Genomic DNA, 17,594 nt, shown 5'->3' with positions numbered 1-17,594 from the left:
GAAATAAAGGGCAGGGAGAAGTGGAGGGCAGAATCAGGTGTTGAAGTTTGATTCCACTTGTGCAAGCACAATTTCTGCAGCTGGTGACCTAAACTAACATAAATTTTGGCAGCAAGTATGGTGCTATCTTACATAAGGAGTAATTGGGTTCAGTGTTCAAACAATTTCTCTAATGTATTAAACACAAACAGGCTTTCTTTAATGTTAGTCAGACTGCTGTTTTTTTTTCACTTATTTATCATGGCTGGTTAAAGGAAATTCCCAACCTGCATTTCAGCCTTAAACTTGCCTATGTGTCTCGTAACCCATCTCAGAGAACTGACTCATGAGGTTCAAAAGATAGGACTGACTGTTCTTCCTGGTGTGTTGGAAGAACAGACAGTGAATAACAGCTGTTTTTAAGAATATATTTGGGCCTTGCCGCTGCTGCTCTCTTTCCCCTTGACTTTTTCTTCTCTTCTCACCTGTTCCTCTTTTCCTTTCCTCAGTGCCATTTCCTGCCACTGTTTTTTTTCTGTGCCCCTCTCTTTTGGCTCCAGAAAGGCTCCTCTGTAGCCTGCTCGAAGTCTAATGACTTGGGCTCCACATACTGCTTCCCCCACTGCAGCAGTGTTGGCAGGTTTCCCTCACGAGGAGATGGTGCTCTAGAGCAGTTCAGTGTGTTCTCTGTCTTGTGCAAGACGCTCGGCGTGCGAGTGGTGTGTCAACAAGGGAGAAGATGGAACAGTTCAAGGGTACTGAACAAACACAGCAACATCAGAGCTCATCTCGGAGTATTATGTTAGGATTTTGTTAACTGGTTGTCTTTAGGAATGGAGACAAACTCTGATTACCTGGTTTAAGGGTTAGGCCTGTGTATTTGAGAGAAGAGATGATGAACATTTCCCTTTTTCTTTTTTGTTTACCATTTCCTTTGATCTTTTTCCGTGTTTAATCCACAGGTGCATGGAATCGTTCGTCGATCTAGTTCTTTTAATACAGGCCGGATTGAACATCTCTATAAGAATCCACAGGCTCACACTGAAGGAAGTAAGAATTTGTTTTTATATTTGAAATTTCTTAGAGTGTGTGGTTTGTTTGGAGGAGGAGGAAGGGAATTCCACAGTCAGTTTCCTGTACCTAAATTGTACCAGCTAGCAGTCACTAAAGCTGCCCTTGATTTTAGGATTGGCTATATAGCTGAAACTTCCTAGCTAAGCTTTGCTTTTCTCTGATGTTAGCTGCTCTAGCTCAGAATGAAAAAAGTGATGATTTTTCTCTGATCAAAATGTGACACAAAGTACATATATTTTTGTGCGTGAGAATTATCAAGAGGGGAAAACATTAGAGGGGCACAGAAAGGCATTTTCTATTGTGTAAAAATGCTGACATAGTGTTCATACAAATAGGTGAGTAGCAGCAATTAGAAAATGCCTGAACCTGCAATAAGCTGTTTGAGGTTAAAAGCACTGAGAGAGCAGAATAGAGGTAGAGATATTAGAATAGGTTTTCAAGACAGTTGTCTTAAACATCTCCTTTTTTTAACCAATGTGTTTGTTCTCGGTGCAGTTGAATAGGCTTTTACATAGACATGAGATTTTATGCTATTAGTGAAATAATTATTTTTCATTGCATGTGTGGTTTCCTTTTGTTTGATTTTTGTGGCCTACCCTTCATAGTTTCTGGGCCATATTTGCATAGCATAAAAAGAAACAACTGAAATCCTGCTATCTTCCTTTCAATGGAACCAGTCCCATTTACACAGTACAAAATATTCTGCAATAAGAAAATCACACTTGATATATTATGGTCATCTCTTTTGAGAAGAGAGACTCTTCTGACTCCAGAATAACCTGTATGTTTCCAGAAGATACGTTCATTTGTTCCTCCGTTTTGCCCAGCCACCTTTTTAGTGATTATACGAGCCTTTTAGGAGGGATAAGAAACTTTTTTGAAGCTTGGACAGCTTGCATGACAATATGAATAAGATGTGATCAATTCTTGCTGATGACAGGAAGAATGAATGTTTGGACCTTCTGAATTTCTGCATTCCTGGAAGTTACTACTCAAAATGTGCTGTTCATTTTAGTGAATGTGTAGTTCTTCACATTATGCATATTTTGTAGAGAAAAGGCATTGTTACCACTAAATATCTCCATGCGATATACAAATCACATGTCTTTTGAAGTCTGCTTTCTGCTATGGTTAAACAGAACCAATGGTATCAAAATCTAATTGCATTATATGTTACGATTTATTTGGTCTTCATTTTTTTTAATATTTAATTTTTGACAGTACTTCAGTGGCATTTACAAGGCTTTCTGTGAATAGTTGCTATTTATTGGACACTGCTAGTAAAAATATCTTACCGAGAGGAGCAAAAAAAATGAATATAGTATCTTCATGAAGAACACTGAATGTGGTGTTTCCATCAAGGACAATGTAAGTGATGTGTTTCCCATGACTTAAATTCACAAGGCAAAATGAAGCAAAGAAATCAAATAGGAAGCTGTTCTTCATGAGGACCATCTTGTGACTATGCAAGTGACTTGTGAAGACAGTGTATTATAATTAACATAGAAAGAAATATTAGACAAAAGGGGTGGAAGAGAAGTAAAAGAAAGCAAACCTTAGATATTTTACCCCACTTCTTATCTCATTTTCCTTTAACTGAGGAATGTAACCATATGAATTGAAGGAGGAGGAATTGGACTTGGAATCTCAGGAAAGGCTGTTCCATGGCAACTATTTTGAAACAATGGGTTTCCAGGCAGTACTGGAGGAAGTAAAGAAGCAATAGTGATTGATGTGAACAAAAACTCTAAATTTTTGTTTGCCCTATGTGTTCTTCCCATGAGGAAAGGATTACATGTTGCAAGGAGAAGGTCTCATAAACAGTGGATCTCTTTTAATAAAAATGAAATCAAGTAAAGAAAACTAGGTTATAGGGTTCCCTGAAGCAAGTCCTCCAGCTACTGCTTGCTAAGGAGGCTTTCAGATTGGATAATTTTATTAATATCAATCAGTGCTTTCCCAAAGGTTTTGGCATTCGATCTGTGCTTATAAATCTTTGCATGAAATAAACACCATCTCTAGTAAGTCTTTCCACTTAACCTGTTATTCTTGAAAGACTTCTTTTTTCACAGTTCAAAAAATAACGCTGCCTTGTGCCCTGCTCCACCTCCAAAAAAACCATTTGAATAAGAAGCTTTGAAGACTGATGGTAGACCAAAGTGGGCATTCCCAGAGCTTTAAATTTAGCTAAATTATGAGAGAGCATCTCCGTGGCTCCGCTTGATGCAGCTTGCAGTGCATCTTCCCCTTGGAAAGCTCTGAGATTGTTTTATGGCCTGAGTGAGGATGGTGGTAGAGCTGGAGTTTGCTGATGTAGGAAGAGGGAAGCCAGAGTGTGGCACCTCCTTCCTGCCCAGCTACTGCTTAGCCTGGAGAGTAACCTGCTGCTCTTTCAGACCCAAAAGCTGCTTACAGAACTGCCTGGGCCTCCTCTTGTAATAGTGTCTTCTGCTCTGGAGCATTCTGCTATCCCAAAGGCTGGCTCAGCAATCAGGGAGATTTTATTTAACACGAGAAGGAGGTAAGCAGAGGAAAAGATTTCTATTGCCTGGGAGAGGTTTTCTTTTCTGGTGCGGATAGGGCAGTGCATTTTTTTTTCTTTTCTTTTTTTTTTTCTTTCTCCTGCTCCCAGCAGCCCGCAGAATTGTCCTGGAAAAGGTGGCAACTGCCACCACGGAAACTGGATAACCTGTGCTTGCTGGTGGTCTGTGTTTACACTGTTGCAAGGAAAATGCGGCAGCCCTCTAGGTGGTCTGAACTCCAACAGTTTTGAGGATTACAGGTTAACACCAGTATCCAAACCTGTTTGTCCTATAACCATATGGGATCTGGTGCATGCTTTGGCCCACAGGCAAAACTAATTTCATGTATTGAATTTCACTTTAGAAGCAGGATAGTTGCATTCCCTACAAGTGGAAACTTAGTGATGTTCTTGCACAGCCTGTACAGAATGCATTGCAGGAATGCAGGCAGCCCACGGCATGGATAATTGATGTGTATGTATGAAAGGGGTCATAACCTGCTTGCCATCCCCCAAATTTCAATCACACATATTTAAAAGCATTAGTATTCCCTTCTCTGTTAGCCATAGCCTCGGCTAGGAACTTAGGTCTCTTTTCAGAACTGTCCTGCTTTTGCATACACATTGCCTTAAAAGGTATCAGGAATATGCTGAACACATCTCTGAACAGTGTTTTAAAATGTACTGCATATTCATTTTATAGTCTCTTGTAATAAACCTTACATTTCTTGGTTTGAAGATTAAAAAAAAATTTGCAAATTGGTTAAATCTGTGGATAATACAGCCCAAAAAAGTGACCATCCTTGTTTGTCAAATTGGAAGACTGCAAAACTGCACTGGGGTTGGAATGTTTTTCTGGAGATAATTCATTGCAAACCTAAATTTACTAAGGTCAAAAGCATCAAATAAAAACTTGTGTAAACATGGCATCTGAATGTAAACAGCTAATTCTTCAATGTTTATAAGAAAAGATTTTTTTTATAAAGAAAGGTGGTGGTTGTTGTTGAACAGATGTATGAATGGCCATGTGGTGGTGGTGTTGTTTTTCAAGTAAGAGGAAAATGAGACCTGTTTATCAGAGTGAATCAAAATGAATTTCATTTTAGGAATAAATTCTTGACAGGGTAGTGTCTGAAACCAAGGACAAGTTGATAAGCCATTGTGACACGCTGTGTTAACTTTGACAGGAACTGGCCTCATGCTCTCGCCTCCTTTTTCACATACCACTTAGAAACTAACCCAATCAGGAAAGGATAAATATCGGCTGCATGACTGATATATCTGACCACATTTGAAATTTGTGTGTGTAATGTCATAATGCGTATTTCACTGCCAGATACAATTCTTTTCTGAAATTACTCTTTCCTTTGCACTGTATACCTATATCATTAAAATGGAAAACTGTTGTAACAAATGCAGCAAGTCATAGGGTAATATTATCTAAATTTAAATGTTCAGCTCATAGATAGCTTAGGCATTTTTAGTATCTTTTCTTTGCTAGTCACATTGTGAAACTATTTGCAGTGAGGTGTGCAAATTCATTTCAGGAAGGAGGAGAAAACTATCAAATGTATGCTTAGTTATTGTAAATGTTGGTGAGTAAAAGGTTGGAAACCTAAACTAAAATAATACTTGGTGGCCAACATTATGTATATGATACTGTTCTAATTTATATAACCTGGCTTAATGAAGTGTAAATGATTGAATAAATGATATACCTGAATGTTGTCAGGTAAATTGGATTTTTTTAAAAGGAAAATCTAAAATGGTGCTTGTTACTCCCATAGGGAAATCTATATTGTGTTTAAAGAGGAAAAAAACCAAACAAACCTTGCCTACCCACTGTTCTCTTAACTGTTCTCAGCAAATGTTTATTTAGATTTTAAGTCTGGAGTAGGATCTTGACCAAGAATGCTAGATTGTTTTGGGACTAGAGTGTATTAACAGCATGTTCTTAAACTCTGAAGACATGAAGCTGCACTATGGTGATCTCACGGACAGCACCTGCCTGGTGAAGATCATTAATGAAGTTAAACCCACTGAGATATACAACCTGGGAGCTCAGAGCCACGTCAAGGTGAGTAGCTTCCAGCACTGAGAATTGTGAATGTGTATTGGTCGTGGTGTACTGCTCCGATTATTTTAGCCTGCAGCACTTTTAGCCATTTAGATGTTAGAATTGTTTTAGATGAGGTTAAGTTGTCATTACCAACGAGATCCCCAGGTTTTGAAATTTAGTTTTTCCACCATTTGAAACAATTTTGCACAATGTGCTGTACCTCCTCCCTAGTGGAGGAGTAACGTGATGTTGTTGGACCAAACAGTGCTTAGAACCACATTATTTACATTTGCATTACAATGGAGCAGATATGTGTATCTGAGTGTGTCATTTCCAGAAAGGCTTTACCTATAGCAGTTTTTATACAGGTAGTATTCTTTGAAAGACTAACCCATAAATAGAGAAGACAGCTTCACTATTACTTCTAGTATTGGTTTTTCTTTTCTTTCTTCTTTTTCTGGTTGGAAAATCAGTTTATAGAAACTGAAACAAAAAGGACTTGTTGAAGATGAGTAACTTGATCCTGGCAAATACTGCTGTATTGTAAGGACAGAATGTAAACAGTAGAGCGGAAAACTTGAATTCACGTTGCATAGATGTTAAGCTGCAGTGCTCTCCAAACACAGAAAAGCTCGTTTAACGGGTAAACTTCATTTACTCTGCGAAAAAGCTCATTTGTACTCCTCTTCATGCTTACAAACTAGAATTGATGAGCAGGTAGCAAACTGTAGTACAGGCAGTTTATGGATCAGCCGTATGTCCTGTCTTTACTATGTGCAATGCAAAAGTATTCTTAAACGATAACATTTCCTAGCCTCTCTTGAAGTGAGAACTGAAGGAGCATTGAAAAGCTTAAGGCTTGTGCAAATCAGTTTGGTTCTGCTTTTGTAAGTCAGCCCTCTTACAAAAAGCCACGTGTTGCTGCTATCAAATCATAAGCCTTATTTCTAAACCCATCAAGAACAAACCGCACTGAAAGAATGCAGTCATTGACAAGAAGAACAGCAGAATATGGAAGCGACACAAGAGTAATCTTGGTTTTAAATTGCTCCGAAAGAATTATCCATGGTTGAATTATCCACCTTGCCGTCTGTGCTACACATATGTCCAGTTGGTTTTATTAGCTTAGGTGCAGCACCATAAGAACGAGGCAGTCCAACTCCAAGGGCAGGTCTGGTTCAGAAGCAACTTAGCTGCTGCTGTGCAGAGTGGAACTGAAGCCAGGAAACCATGCCAGGTATTTGCAGTACAATATTGGATTTTCCTGCAGTTTGCTTCTTGAACCAGTGTAGTATCTACCAATCTGCATGGAATCAACTTGAGTCCTGTGGGGTTTGTGCTAACTTTCTAAACCCAAGTTATCTCCATGTGGCTGCTGCAGCTGCCAACAGCTCAAATCACAGCACTGGGAGAGAGGGAAGGGGCGGTGGTGGTGATGCTGTGATAGTCATCATATCTGCGTCACACTGCTATGGGCTCTGGGAAAGCTTCTCATTCACTTCATTCTTATTCGCGTGAACTTTTGGAGCCATTTCAGATCTGGCACTGGGTCTTGGCTTTTGGAAGTCTAAAGTGCCTTGAAGCACAGTGAGGAGACATCAAAATGGCTGTTTCAGAAGCCAGCCTGAATATAGCAGGACCAATACTTAGGCAGTGCTAATCAGTCCTACTGGACCTAGGTGAAAGCTAGACAGGGTTCCTTTAGGGGTCGCTGTATTGTGCTTCCTAGCATTCCTACTAGTATTTCCATTGTTTCAACTAGGGAAAAAAATCTAGGCATTCCACATCCATTGCCTGAGATAATTGGGGGACTTGACTATGGTATCTATCAGACTTAAAACTGGTCCACCAATGCTTACCATTTTCAAACAACTCCCAATGTTAGAATAAGGGGTAGGACTTGGCCACCAGCTGGAGTGAGAACTGAACAGTTCTTGCTGCTGAAGTTTGTTTATGTGAAGTTACCATTTTTGTCCGTGCACACCATGTTGGGGGAAGGAGGGAAGACAGCTTCTAATCTTAGCTTGTTTCACATTCTGGTCACATTGAGCTGGTGACGTCTTCAGTATTTTTTGGTGATGTTTATGTTGGCTTGTGTTTATGCAGAATAAAGTTTTCTATCACTCTCACTTCCAGTTAGTTTTGTGAGCCATGCTGAAAGTAAGGAAAATAAAATAATAGGAAGTTGGTCTAGTTTCCTGTAGGAAACCAATGAAGATGAAATTGGTTCTTGGAATGAACCCACAGTAGTCTGGGAAATACTGTCAGAGAAGATGTTTTTCTGAATCATAAATAGTGAGGATTATGACTCATATAGTAGGTCACTGAGAGGCTGATCTGATCTTGTACATGGGAGAAAGTGAGAGAAGACTGAAACTTGTTATTAAAACAGTAAACTCAATAGAATGATGTCATCAGTCGGAACAAATTATCCAGTGTGCATTCCTGTCTGTTTTGATGAGGAATGGAGATTAGCTATCATACTGTAACTTCCCCGTTGGGTGTCCAGAAAACAGTAGCACATTCACTTCATAGCTATTAAATAAATAGTCTAGCCTCATGTTTTCTATCCAGTCTTTGTATATCCTGCTGCTTTGGCTCTTGGTGCTCTGGGAATCCTCAGTGCTAACCATGATTTGTTTCCATTTAATTAGGCTTCGTGGGAGTAATTGTTTACAGTATATTGATTCTAAATGCTAACAGACTGTTGGGTATAGGTAGCATGCAGATGGCTTAATCTAAATTCTGTTGCCCAAGACTCTACTCATATCCCTCTTTCTCTTAAATGCCTTGGAAGTCAATTATCCAAATGCTAATATGGCTCAAATGATATACATACCCCTTCTATCATAGTGTTTCAGGAGGTACATCTCCACATCTATGTGTGTGCAACTATTCCCCCCCCCCCCCCCCCAGAACAAGTGATCTCATTATTGACTATGCTATAAGATTTTGTTTTGATTTGTGTTAAAATGGGGACACTGGTACACTGATAAATAGTTTGAGAAACTTCTGAAGCAAAAGGTAGTGTAACATTAATAAAAGATCTCTAGCTTTCAACATTTGAAATTTGTTGCACTGAGAAGTTAAGCATGGAACCGAAGAAATGTCTCCAGTTGTATGGCTATTGTTATCTTAGCAGACGTGCATCAAAAAGCCTCATCCAATTTGGCTGTAGTGCACATGGCCACAACTGCTCAGTTTCACATCCTTCAAGTATACTGGGTTGCAGGGGTTAACATGTACTGGATTGTGGCCACTGACAGTTGACATCTGTTGCCAGAATTGTTATAGCGCATGCATTTTATGAGATACAAAAACGGTGGGCTGACCTTTTTGTGGTAGGTGTTCCTTACATGTGCAACATGGACACGTTATTGAAGAGTAATATCTTATTTGCATGCGTTACATTATTAAAAGTCAGTATATGCTCAAAGAAAAGTTTGGGTTTTTTTCTTTTTATTTCACAAGATGTGTAGGGGTTTCTTCTCTTGTTCTTTAGTTTAGTAGATATTAAGATTCTTCTGTTTAGTTTTAGTTCCTTGTAGACACGTATGTGCTTGGAGTATGCAGGAATGAACTTTAAGAAGCAAGCCTTACCACTGTTACCTGAAATGTGAAATGTTAACATTAAAGGGCTTTTAGCATATAAGCCATCGCTTGTGTAAGGATCTCTTTTATGCTGTCCGTTGAATTCAGCTTCATCTCTAGGTCCTACTTTTTCCTTCTGCATTTTTGCCCTCTTCTAAGAGGAGGCCCTCAGTCTTGGAAGGCTTTCGGTCTCCACTTTCTCTGTAGGGGCAAGGCATGCTGACAGAATTTAAGAATTTGATCACTTCTGGTTCTTCTAGCCTTTCTATCTGTGTCAAATACTGACCCCTGATTGTGAACTACACATTCTATCTACTACTACTAATTATTGCTTTCAACTCTGTGCCTATTAATGTAACTATGTCTGCTTTCATGCTATGTAGAAGATGAGGGGGCAGCAGGAAAGATGGGGAAACAAAAAATAACAAGATCAACAAATAACTACATGGTCTTCAGAGCCCAGGAAGGAAAATTCCAAACTTAAGTAAAAAGTGATGTTCACTTGGATCTCTGCTGCATCCTGAAGTCATAGCTTGCATGCTGTCTGGTGGGAAGTTGGGACAGTTGCAGGGAGAGGAAACATGAAGTATGCAAGCAAAATCATTATATTATGTCACTTAATAGGATCATAGAATCACAGAATGGTTGAAGTTGGAAGGGATCTTTGGAGATCATCTAGTCCAACACCTCTGGACAAAGCAGGATTAGCTAGAGCAGATGGCTCAGGGCCATGCCCAATCAGGTTTTGAATATCTCTGAGTGGAGACTCCATAACCTCTTTGGGGAATTGTTCCAGTACTTGACCACCCTTACTGTAAAAAAGCTTCTTATGTCTAAATGGAATTTTCTGATTTCATTCTGTGCCCATTGTTTCTTGTACTTCCACTGGGTACCATTGAGAAGAGTCTGGCTGTGTTCTCTGTACACCTCTCATCAGATACTTATACATATGAGTAAGTTCCCCTCTCTCCCCTCCCTTCCAACCAAGCCTTGTCTTCTCCGTGCTAAACAAACCCAGCTCTCTCTGCCTCTCCTTGTGTGAGAGATGCTCCATTTCTTTAATCCTCTTTGTGGCCGTTTGCTGCACTTGCTCCATTATGTCCATGCCTCTTGTGTTCAGTTCTGGGCTGCCCAGTACAGCATTCCAGAGGAGGTCTCGCCAGTGCTGACTAGAGGGGAAGGATCGCCTCCCTCTAAATGCTGGCAGCGCTCTGCTTAATGCAGCCCAAGGATGCTGTTGGCCTCTTTTGCCACAAAAGCACATTGCTGGCTCCTGTTGAATTTGTTGACCTCCAGGACCCCCGGATCTTTTTCTGCCAAGGCGCGTTCCAGCTGGTCAGCTGCCAACATGTTATTCTTTCCCAGGTGCAAGACTTTCCATTTCCCTTTGTTGAACTTCATGGGGTTTTTCTCTGCCCATTTCTCCAGCCTGTCAAGAGCCCTCTGAATGGTAGCACAATCCTCTGGTGTATCAGCCACTCCTCCCAATTTTGTATCATCAGCAAACTTGCTGAGGGTGCGCTCTGCCCCATCATCCACATCATTAGTGAGGTGATTGAACAATACTGGTCCCAATATCGACCTGTGGAGTATTCCACTAGTGACTGGCTTCCAAGTGGACTTTATGCCACTGATGACAACCCTCTGAACGCAGTCGTTCAATAACCTCACTGAACCTAGCTCATACTTTATTAGCTTGTCTATGAAAATGTTGTGGGAGACAGCGTCAAAAGCCTTTCTAAAATCTCATCCACCAAGCCATTCATCTCATCATAGAAGGCTACAGGTTGTCAGACATGACTTGCCCTTTGTGAATCCATGCTGACTGATTCTGATCACCTTCTTATCCTTCATGTGTTTGGAAATTTTTTCCAGAATTGTTCCATCACTTTCCCAGGGATAGAGATGAGGCTGACTGGCATGCAGTTCCCAAATCTACTTCTTGCCCTTCTTGAAGATATGATTCACACTTGCTTTCTTCCAGTCCTCAGGAACCTTCCCTAATCACCACAACTTTTTGAAGATAATCAGAAGTGGCCTCGCAATGATGTTTCCCAGCTCCCTCAGCACTCATGGGCACATCCTCCTCCACCCAGGGGAAGTCTGCCTTTTCCCTGGACTTTCCCGCTGGTTTCAGGGACATAGGATTGCTGAAGGCCAGCCTTACAAGTGAAAACTGAGGCGAAAAAGGCTTCTTCTGAGTACCTTCGCCTTTTCTGTGTGCTTTGTCTCTGCCTCATTCAGAAGTGGGCATGCATTTTGCGTGGTGGTCCTCTTGCTGCTTATAGACCTGTAGAAGCCCTTCTTGTTGCCTTCCGTGTTCCCTCAGCCAATTCAACTCCAGGTGGGCTTTGACTTTCCTAGCCCCATCACTGCATGTTCAAGCAGTGTCTGTGTATTTCTCCTGGGTCACCTGTCCCTGCTTCTACCTCTTGCACACTTTCTTTTCATGTTTGAGTTTAATCGGGTGCTCCTTGTTCATCCATGCAGGCCTCTTGATGCCGTTGCTTGATTTCCTGCTTGTTGGGAAGGACCATTTTTGAGCTTGGAGGAGGTGATCTTTGAAAATCAACCAACCCTCCTGAACCCCTCTTCCATCCAGGGCTGTATCCCATGGGATTCTTCCCACCAGAACCCTGAAGGGGCCCAAGTCTGTTCTGAAGTATAGGGTATGATTCCGCTATTTGCATCGTTCCCTCCTCTCAAGATCATGAACTCCACCATCTCATGGTCATGGCAACCTTGGTTGCCCTGACCTTCATATCCCCAATCAGTTCTTACTTGTTTGTAAGTACCAGGTTTAGCAAAGTGTCTGCCCTTGTCAGGTCCTTGATCATCTGTGTCAGGAAGTTATCAACACACTCAGACCTCCTTGATTGCTTGTACCCAGCTGTGTTGTACCTCCAGCAGATATCAAGGTGCTCAAAGTCTCCCATGAGCACCAGGAACTGTGCACATGAGGCTTCTTCTCGTTGTTTGGAAAGGCCTCATCTACTTCGTGTTATAAAGCCTGTTTTCAACCCCGTACTCCTTCTGTCCTGTGGAGTGCAAAACCCTATGGGGCTTCCTTTTCATTTCCCAGCATTGTCTTATATGGGATGTTCCTTTTTCCTGCAGCTGGAAACTCATTTTTATGGTGATGAAGGCTGCATCTGAGATGTGGCCTGGTAGCTATCCTCCCAGTGTTTGGGACACAGGCTTATCAAATAAGTACAAATATCTGCTGCTGGCTCTCTTGAAGGTGTTATCACTGATATTAGAGGGACAGCCCCCGTTCCACCCCCCTTCCCATTCATGTAGTTAGTACAGTTGCAAATCATCAGGAAGTTACTTCAAGTGTATGTTTCCAGTGTGCTCTTAGCTATGAGGAAAACCAAGGTACAAGGTTAAACATCTTACCCCCACAGTAAAGTAGAACTGCGAACTCAAGTTTCCTGATTCTTTAGCTCCATGATCCTTACAAGGTGTGTACTTGTGCTGTTCAGTAGTCAGGCTGATGATTGTGCCCTCCATCCAGAACAGCTCTCTGTTAGGACCTTTATTCTGGAAAACCTTACATTTGGCTTGGGTGAGTTTTCACCATCCCAGTAACACCACTGAAGTAAAGTAACTTCTACTTATTGGTGCCACTGCCTGTCTATGTTGTAAACTAGTTCTGAAAATAGTTGTGTTGGAGATTTGTGTTTTGATATTGTAGTTTTTTAGTGTGTTTTTCCTTTTTTTTTTAAAAAAAATCATGGATAAATACCAATCAGTAATCTAAATGAGGCTACTTCTGTGTTTAACAACAATACACTAATTGCATACTTTTTCAGTTTAATTCTGATCCTTGCAGTCTTGGCAAAAGTTGTTTTTAATATGATGCAATCTTGCTTGGATAAAACTTCTAGTTAACTCAAGGCACTGAAAAGCTTTTCCACTAGTCCTGTGTTAGTAACAAGGTTTAGAATTGTGGACTACAGCTTGCATAGTAAATATTTTATGTGCTATACCTAGTGCATCATTCAGTATGTGTTGTCATGCTGTTGGATTATTGCATAGGTTTTAAGTTCGATATAAATGTCCCAAAAGCTCATAGCTTCTGGAAAATTAATGGATTTTCTCTGGTGTTTTAAAGCAAGCGCTTTGGCTGTTGAGTGTAACAAGGTCTAGTCCAGTTAATTGAAAAAAATAGTAGCAGCACTCTATTGTAGAGATGCAATATACCTTATACATAGGCCAAAATAAGCCTAACAGTCCTTAATTTTATGGAGTTGGAGAATTTTATGGTTAGGTTTATAGAATATTTTATTGTCTTAAGATGACATCAAATTACATTTAATTCAGGATGTATGGCAGTTCATTTTATTAGCCAAAAAATGAGTTTCCAAACCTGATCTGTGCTATAATAGGACTATAAATGTAGAACCTTCTGCTCCAGGGTATTTCTGATTAACACAGGATCCCCTGCATGGGCGTGTAGTACCATGTTTTGTGGTATAGTTGGGTACCTGTCTGTCTCCTGCTGTCTGTTTACTGCTCATGGCAGCTCATAATATTAGCCTCCTGAACACAGCTTCTCCCGCAAATTGCTATGCAAACCAACATATTCAGTGTTTGCATGTTCGGGACAGACGTGACGGGGTCTTGGTTCTTAGGGCCATTAGACTCTCTGCCGTAAATATAAAGAAATAAAAATTAGCTGAGCTACCTTCTGTCCTTTGGAATGCTTTATTGCTTTTGCTTGTCCTGATAGATATCCAGGATATGATCCTGTAAGGCACTGCACAGTCTTACTGTAGCGCAGTACACACTTCTACTACTTTAATTTCAGGCTGTTGGAATTGCTCAGATGCTTTTCTGGGTTCCGTCCAGGAAGCTGTGTCCTTGTAGGATGGAGTCATAGTGCAGCAGAGGGCGGAATAAGAGTATTGCTTTCGAATGCTTATACGTGGTGGTGTTCTGCTTGTCATTTAAAAGCTCTTCTTTTTAAGCAATCTAATTATTTTTACACAGTCAATTTTTAAGTGGTTACATTTGAATTATTTTGTGCAATTTTTTAATATAACGCAGTAATACAGATTTTCTGTTTGTCTTAGGAAGTATGGTAATTCTAGTAACGACTAGCAATTGGAATTTTGTATGTTTCTTCATTTGGATCACTAAATGTTTATGGCACTTCACACAGTCTCTGTAATTACAGCCTATATTGTCAGATTAAACAGATTTAAAACCAAATGCTATATAGTAACTTAATACAAGTATTAACTTTATTAAGCAGATTGGCTTTAATTAGTAGTTAAATATCCATATTATGGCTTCAAATGTTATGAATGCATAAAAAGAACAATGGAATAATACACTCAGTGGTACTAGAATGTATTAGGAGTATTAGCAAATACAAGCATTAACAAATTGCTCCCAAAATAGAGCACTATTTATGTCAATACTAGAGAACATTGAGGTTTATGTTTATGGGCACATCTTAATACCACAGATCTGTCATGACCTTTGCTGGTATCTCCTGCCTGCCTTCCTATTCCACAAATCTTGTCTTCTCCTTATCCTTCACCCTCCCTCAACAAAAATCTTCCTCTTCATCCTCCCCTTGCTCTGAGGCATTTTTTTCTCCATAGAAAAATATGTTAGAATTGATACACTTTTTCGTTTCTGCTGATTTTATTTGCAGCTTGCGAAGATATCTTGGTAAGTCTTTGCTTTTTTAATTGCTTGTCTTGTTGTTTTTTTCATGGATCATTTCCAGGGTAAATGCTAAGCACATTTCTACCAAGAAGTTATTTAAGTGCATCAGGAAAGCAACAGTGTAAAAAATGAGGTATTTGAATGCTTATCAGGGATGTGAAAAGGACCAGTCTGAACCCTGAAACAGGGCTTTTCCATATGGCTTGGCAATTAAATAGCAAAGTGTACTCTGTCATGATTCCATAACTGAAGATTATAGATTCCGTTTGGTTATTTGAAGCTTCAGTTGGGTGTCTTTTGCATGATGTTTTACAAATGCAACTAAGAGACACTTTCTTTACCGCTTTGCTCGTGTTGCACAGTGCATACAAAGCAGGCTGAACGCTATGATGAATGAAGTGGTGTTTATCTTCGTGACCGTGATGATGGATAAAGTACCACCTCCTTCATCTCATGCTTTGTGTGTGGTTTCTGCTTTAAGGCTCTGTAGTTTGACTTCCTAACCAACTTCTGAATTTTAAATCTGGCGAAGTGAAGGTGTGGGGGCGGGGGGGGGGCAGTATCATAATTAATTCAGTGCCACAGCCCTGAGTTGGGTCTGGATCATAGTTGTTGAAATCAAACCCTCAGTTAGCTCTGCTACATGATTAAATTACAGAATTTGAATGAGCTGCTTTAAAACAAACTTCACATTTGGCCTCTTGTTTGAGGATATAAATGACAGAAGGTTGTTAAACTGGATTCCCTTTTTAAAGAAGAGTTGTTTGGTTTTATTTTAAATAACTAAATCTCTGCTTTAAACGTACCTCTTTATGTGTGAAAAGGAAAGTAGTCGTCAAACTGGTTTCTGCATTTGGGGCTGAGGAAGGAGAAGTGATCAAAAACTCCCTAATAACTTCTTCCAGCTGCTGCAGGGGAAGCGAAAGTTGATGGAAAGGGAAGGCAGAGTTGTGGCAATCACAGGGTTGTATTTCTTCTGTCACATAGATGGCAGCAGAGTGTTGCATACAATGGAGCAGCTCCATCGCGTAATGGGAATGAAAGACGGTGACACTACAAGCTGACTCGTATCAACTGCAGCCTTGAAAAACTTGTAGTTAGGCATAAAATAGTAAAGAAAGCTACTATTGATAATGCAAGCGCATAGAGGATGAAGAAGGGTATGAGATGCCATAAAGTACTGAATTTCTGGAATAGTCCCAGGTGGCAAAACTTAATCTTTTAAGGTATGTCATCCACTCATGCAACATGATTGAAATCAGCTAACATAATATGCATGTCAAAATAAAGAGACAGAAAGAAAAAGAAAGTATTCACAAGTTGCAACTGAAAGTAATGTAGAGCTGCCTTGGGGTACTGTAAGAATTGGCCAGAATGCCTATTTTTTAGTTAAGCAAGTTAGAGAAAGGAAATGTCAGTCCTAGAATCAGGCAAGCATTCTTTGGGAAGGTTTGCTCAAATGTCAGCATTTTTAGAAAAGAGCTGCAATCTGTTATACCGCAATCCCCAAAATTAGCTTTGCCGTTAAAATGCCGTCAAGCTGCAAATCTGTCTCTAGAAGTGTTTGATTAATGTAAGTAGCACAATATCCGACTTAGATTTATTAGGTACAAAATTAGTGGCTGCAAAATAGATGTGGTCATCCAGACATTAAAGAGGTTTTTGTTGAATGCTCATCTGCATCTAAAATTCTGTAGTAGGACTATCCCAAAATAAAAGATGGAATTCTGGCTCAGTTGAAGGCTTTGGTGTTCTGTTGCCTTTGATGTCAATGATTGCTTAAGACCTGGTGTTTTAAGATATCATAGTAAGAGGAAAGAAAAGAAACCTGAGAAATAAATATTATAGCGTGACTGGAATAGTCTAGAAATTATATCAGGGTTGGAAAAATCAATATAGGGTGCTATCTTAATGTTACAAAATGTAATTAGAGCTTTATTTCTGATAAGGCTGTATGAGTGCTACGGTCCCGGCTAAGCATGTGCTTCATTGTTTATTTTCCTGTGGTACCTCAGTATAGTTTACTTTCCATAAACAGATGCCTGTGTTACAAAGTTGCCTGAAAATTATTATAACAACTTGGTAATATCTGGCAGGTTTGTATTGGGATAATGGCTTGTTTCTCCTATAATGTTTCTTTTCCTCAAATCTGATATTTTAATGATCCATCCACCCCCTTGAGCAGGCTAGTAACAAAACCAAACAGCAGTGTAATTTATTTCTTACAGGTTTGAAGAAAAGCATATTTGATTCATTTAGAAGTGTTGCAACTCATGCTAGCAGCGACAGTTTACTAAGATCAGAGAGGAATGTAAGTTTACAGGAGTGTAGGTGGTTTCCAGTATCATTCATCATAGACTGTGCAGAGTGCTAAAATTATAGCTCTGTTTCTGAATCTTTTTTGTTATGGCTAAATTGCTGTTGATGCTGCTGTACGAGTGGGTCTGCATGTGTTTTTTTTAAAGTATCTTTGTAAAACGGAAGTGTTTTGATGATTTTAAGAACAATTTTATTGTATTACAACAATTATATGCAATTCCTGTTATCTGAACACTGGTAAATCACTACTAGTAAACGGAGGAAATACATGCAATTCATTAGATAAGTAATAATGTGAAGCCATCTTTCTCCAATTTTTTTCCCCTCTTGCTGAATATCGAATTAATTTGGTATGTTTTTTAAGAATTT

General features: G+C 39.8%; 1 protein-coding gene across 5 annotated transcripts in view; it reads left to right on the top strand.

Moving 5' to 3' along the window:
* Positions 1 to 17,594, top strand: part of GMDS (GDP-mannose 4,6-dehydratase) — a 433,675-nt gene that overhangs the window by 74,785 nt on the left and 341,296 nt on the right. For all 5 annotated transcript variants that reach the window (XM_026114911.2, XM_064507108.1, XM_026114912.2 and 2 more), the window contains exons 3-4: positions 942 to 1,029; positions 5,542 to 5,651. In XM_026114911.2, coding sequence (XP_025970696.2) covers positions 942 to 1,029; positions 5,542 to 5,651 — 198 coding nt within the window. The remainder of the gene's footprint in view (positions 1 to 941; positions 1,030 to 5,541; positions 5,652 to 17,594) is intronic.

The sequence above is a fragment of the Dromaius novaehollandiae genome, chromosome 2, assembly GCF_036370855.1.
Source record: "Dromaius novaehollandiae isolate bDroNov1 chromosome 2, bDroNov1.hap1, whole genome shotgun sequence".
Taxonomy (NCBI): domain Eukaryota; kingdom Metazoa; phylum Chordata; class Aves; order Casuariiformes; family Dromaiidae; genus Dromaius; species Dromaius novaehollandiae.
Note: the sequence above shows the minus strand (reverse complement) of the source record. Positions and strands in the feature narration are given on the sequence as shown.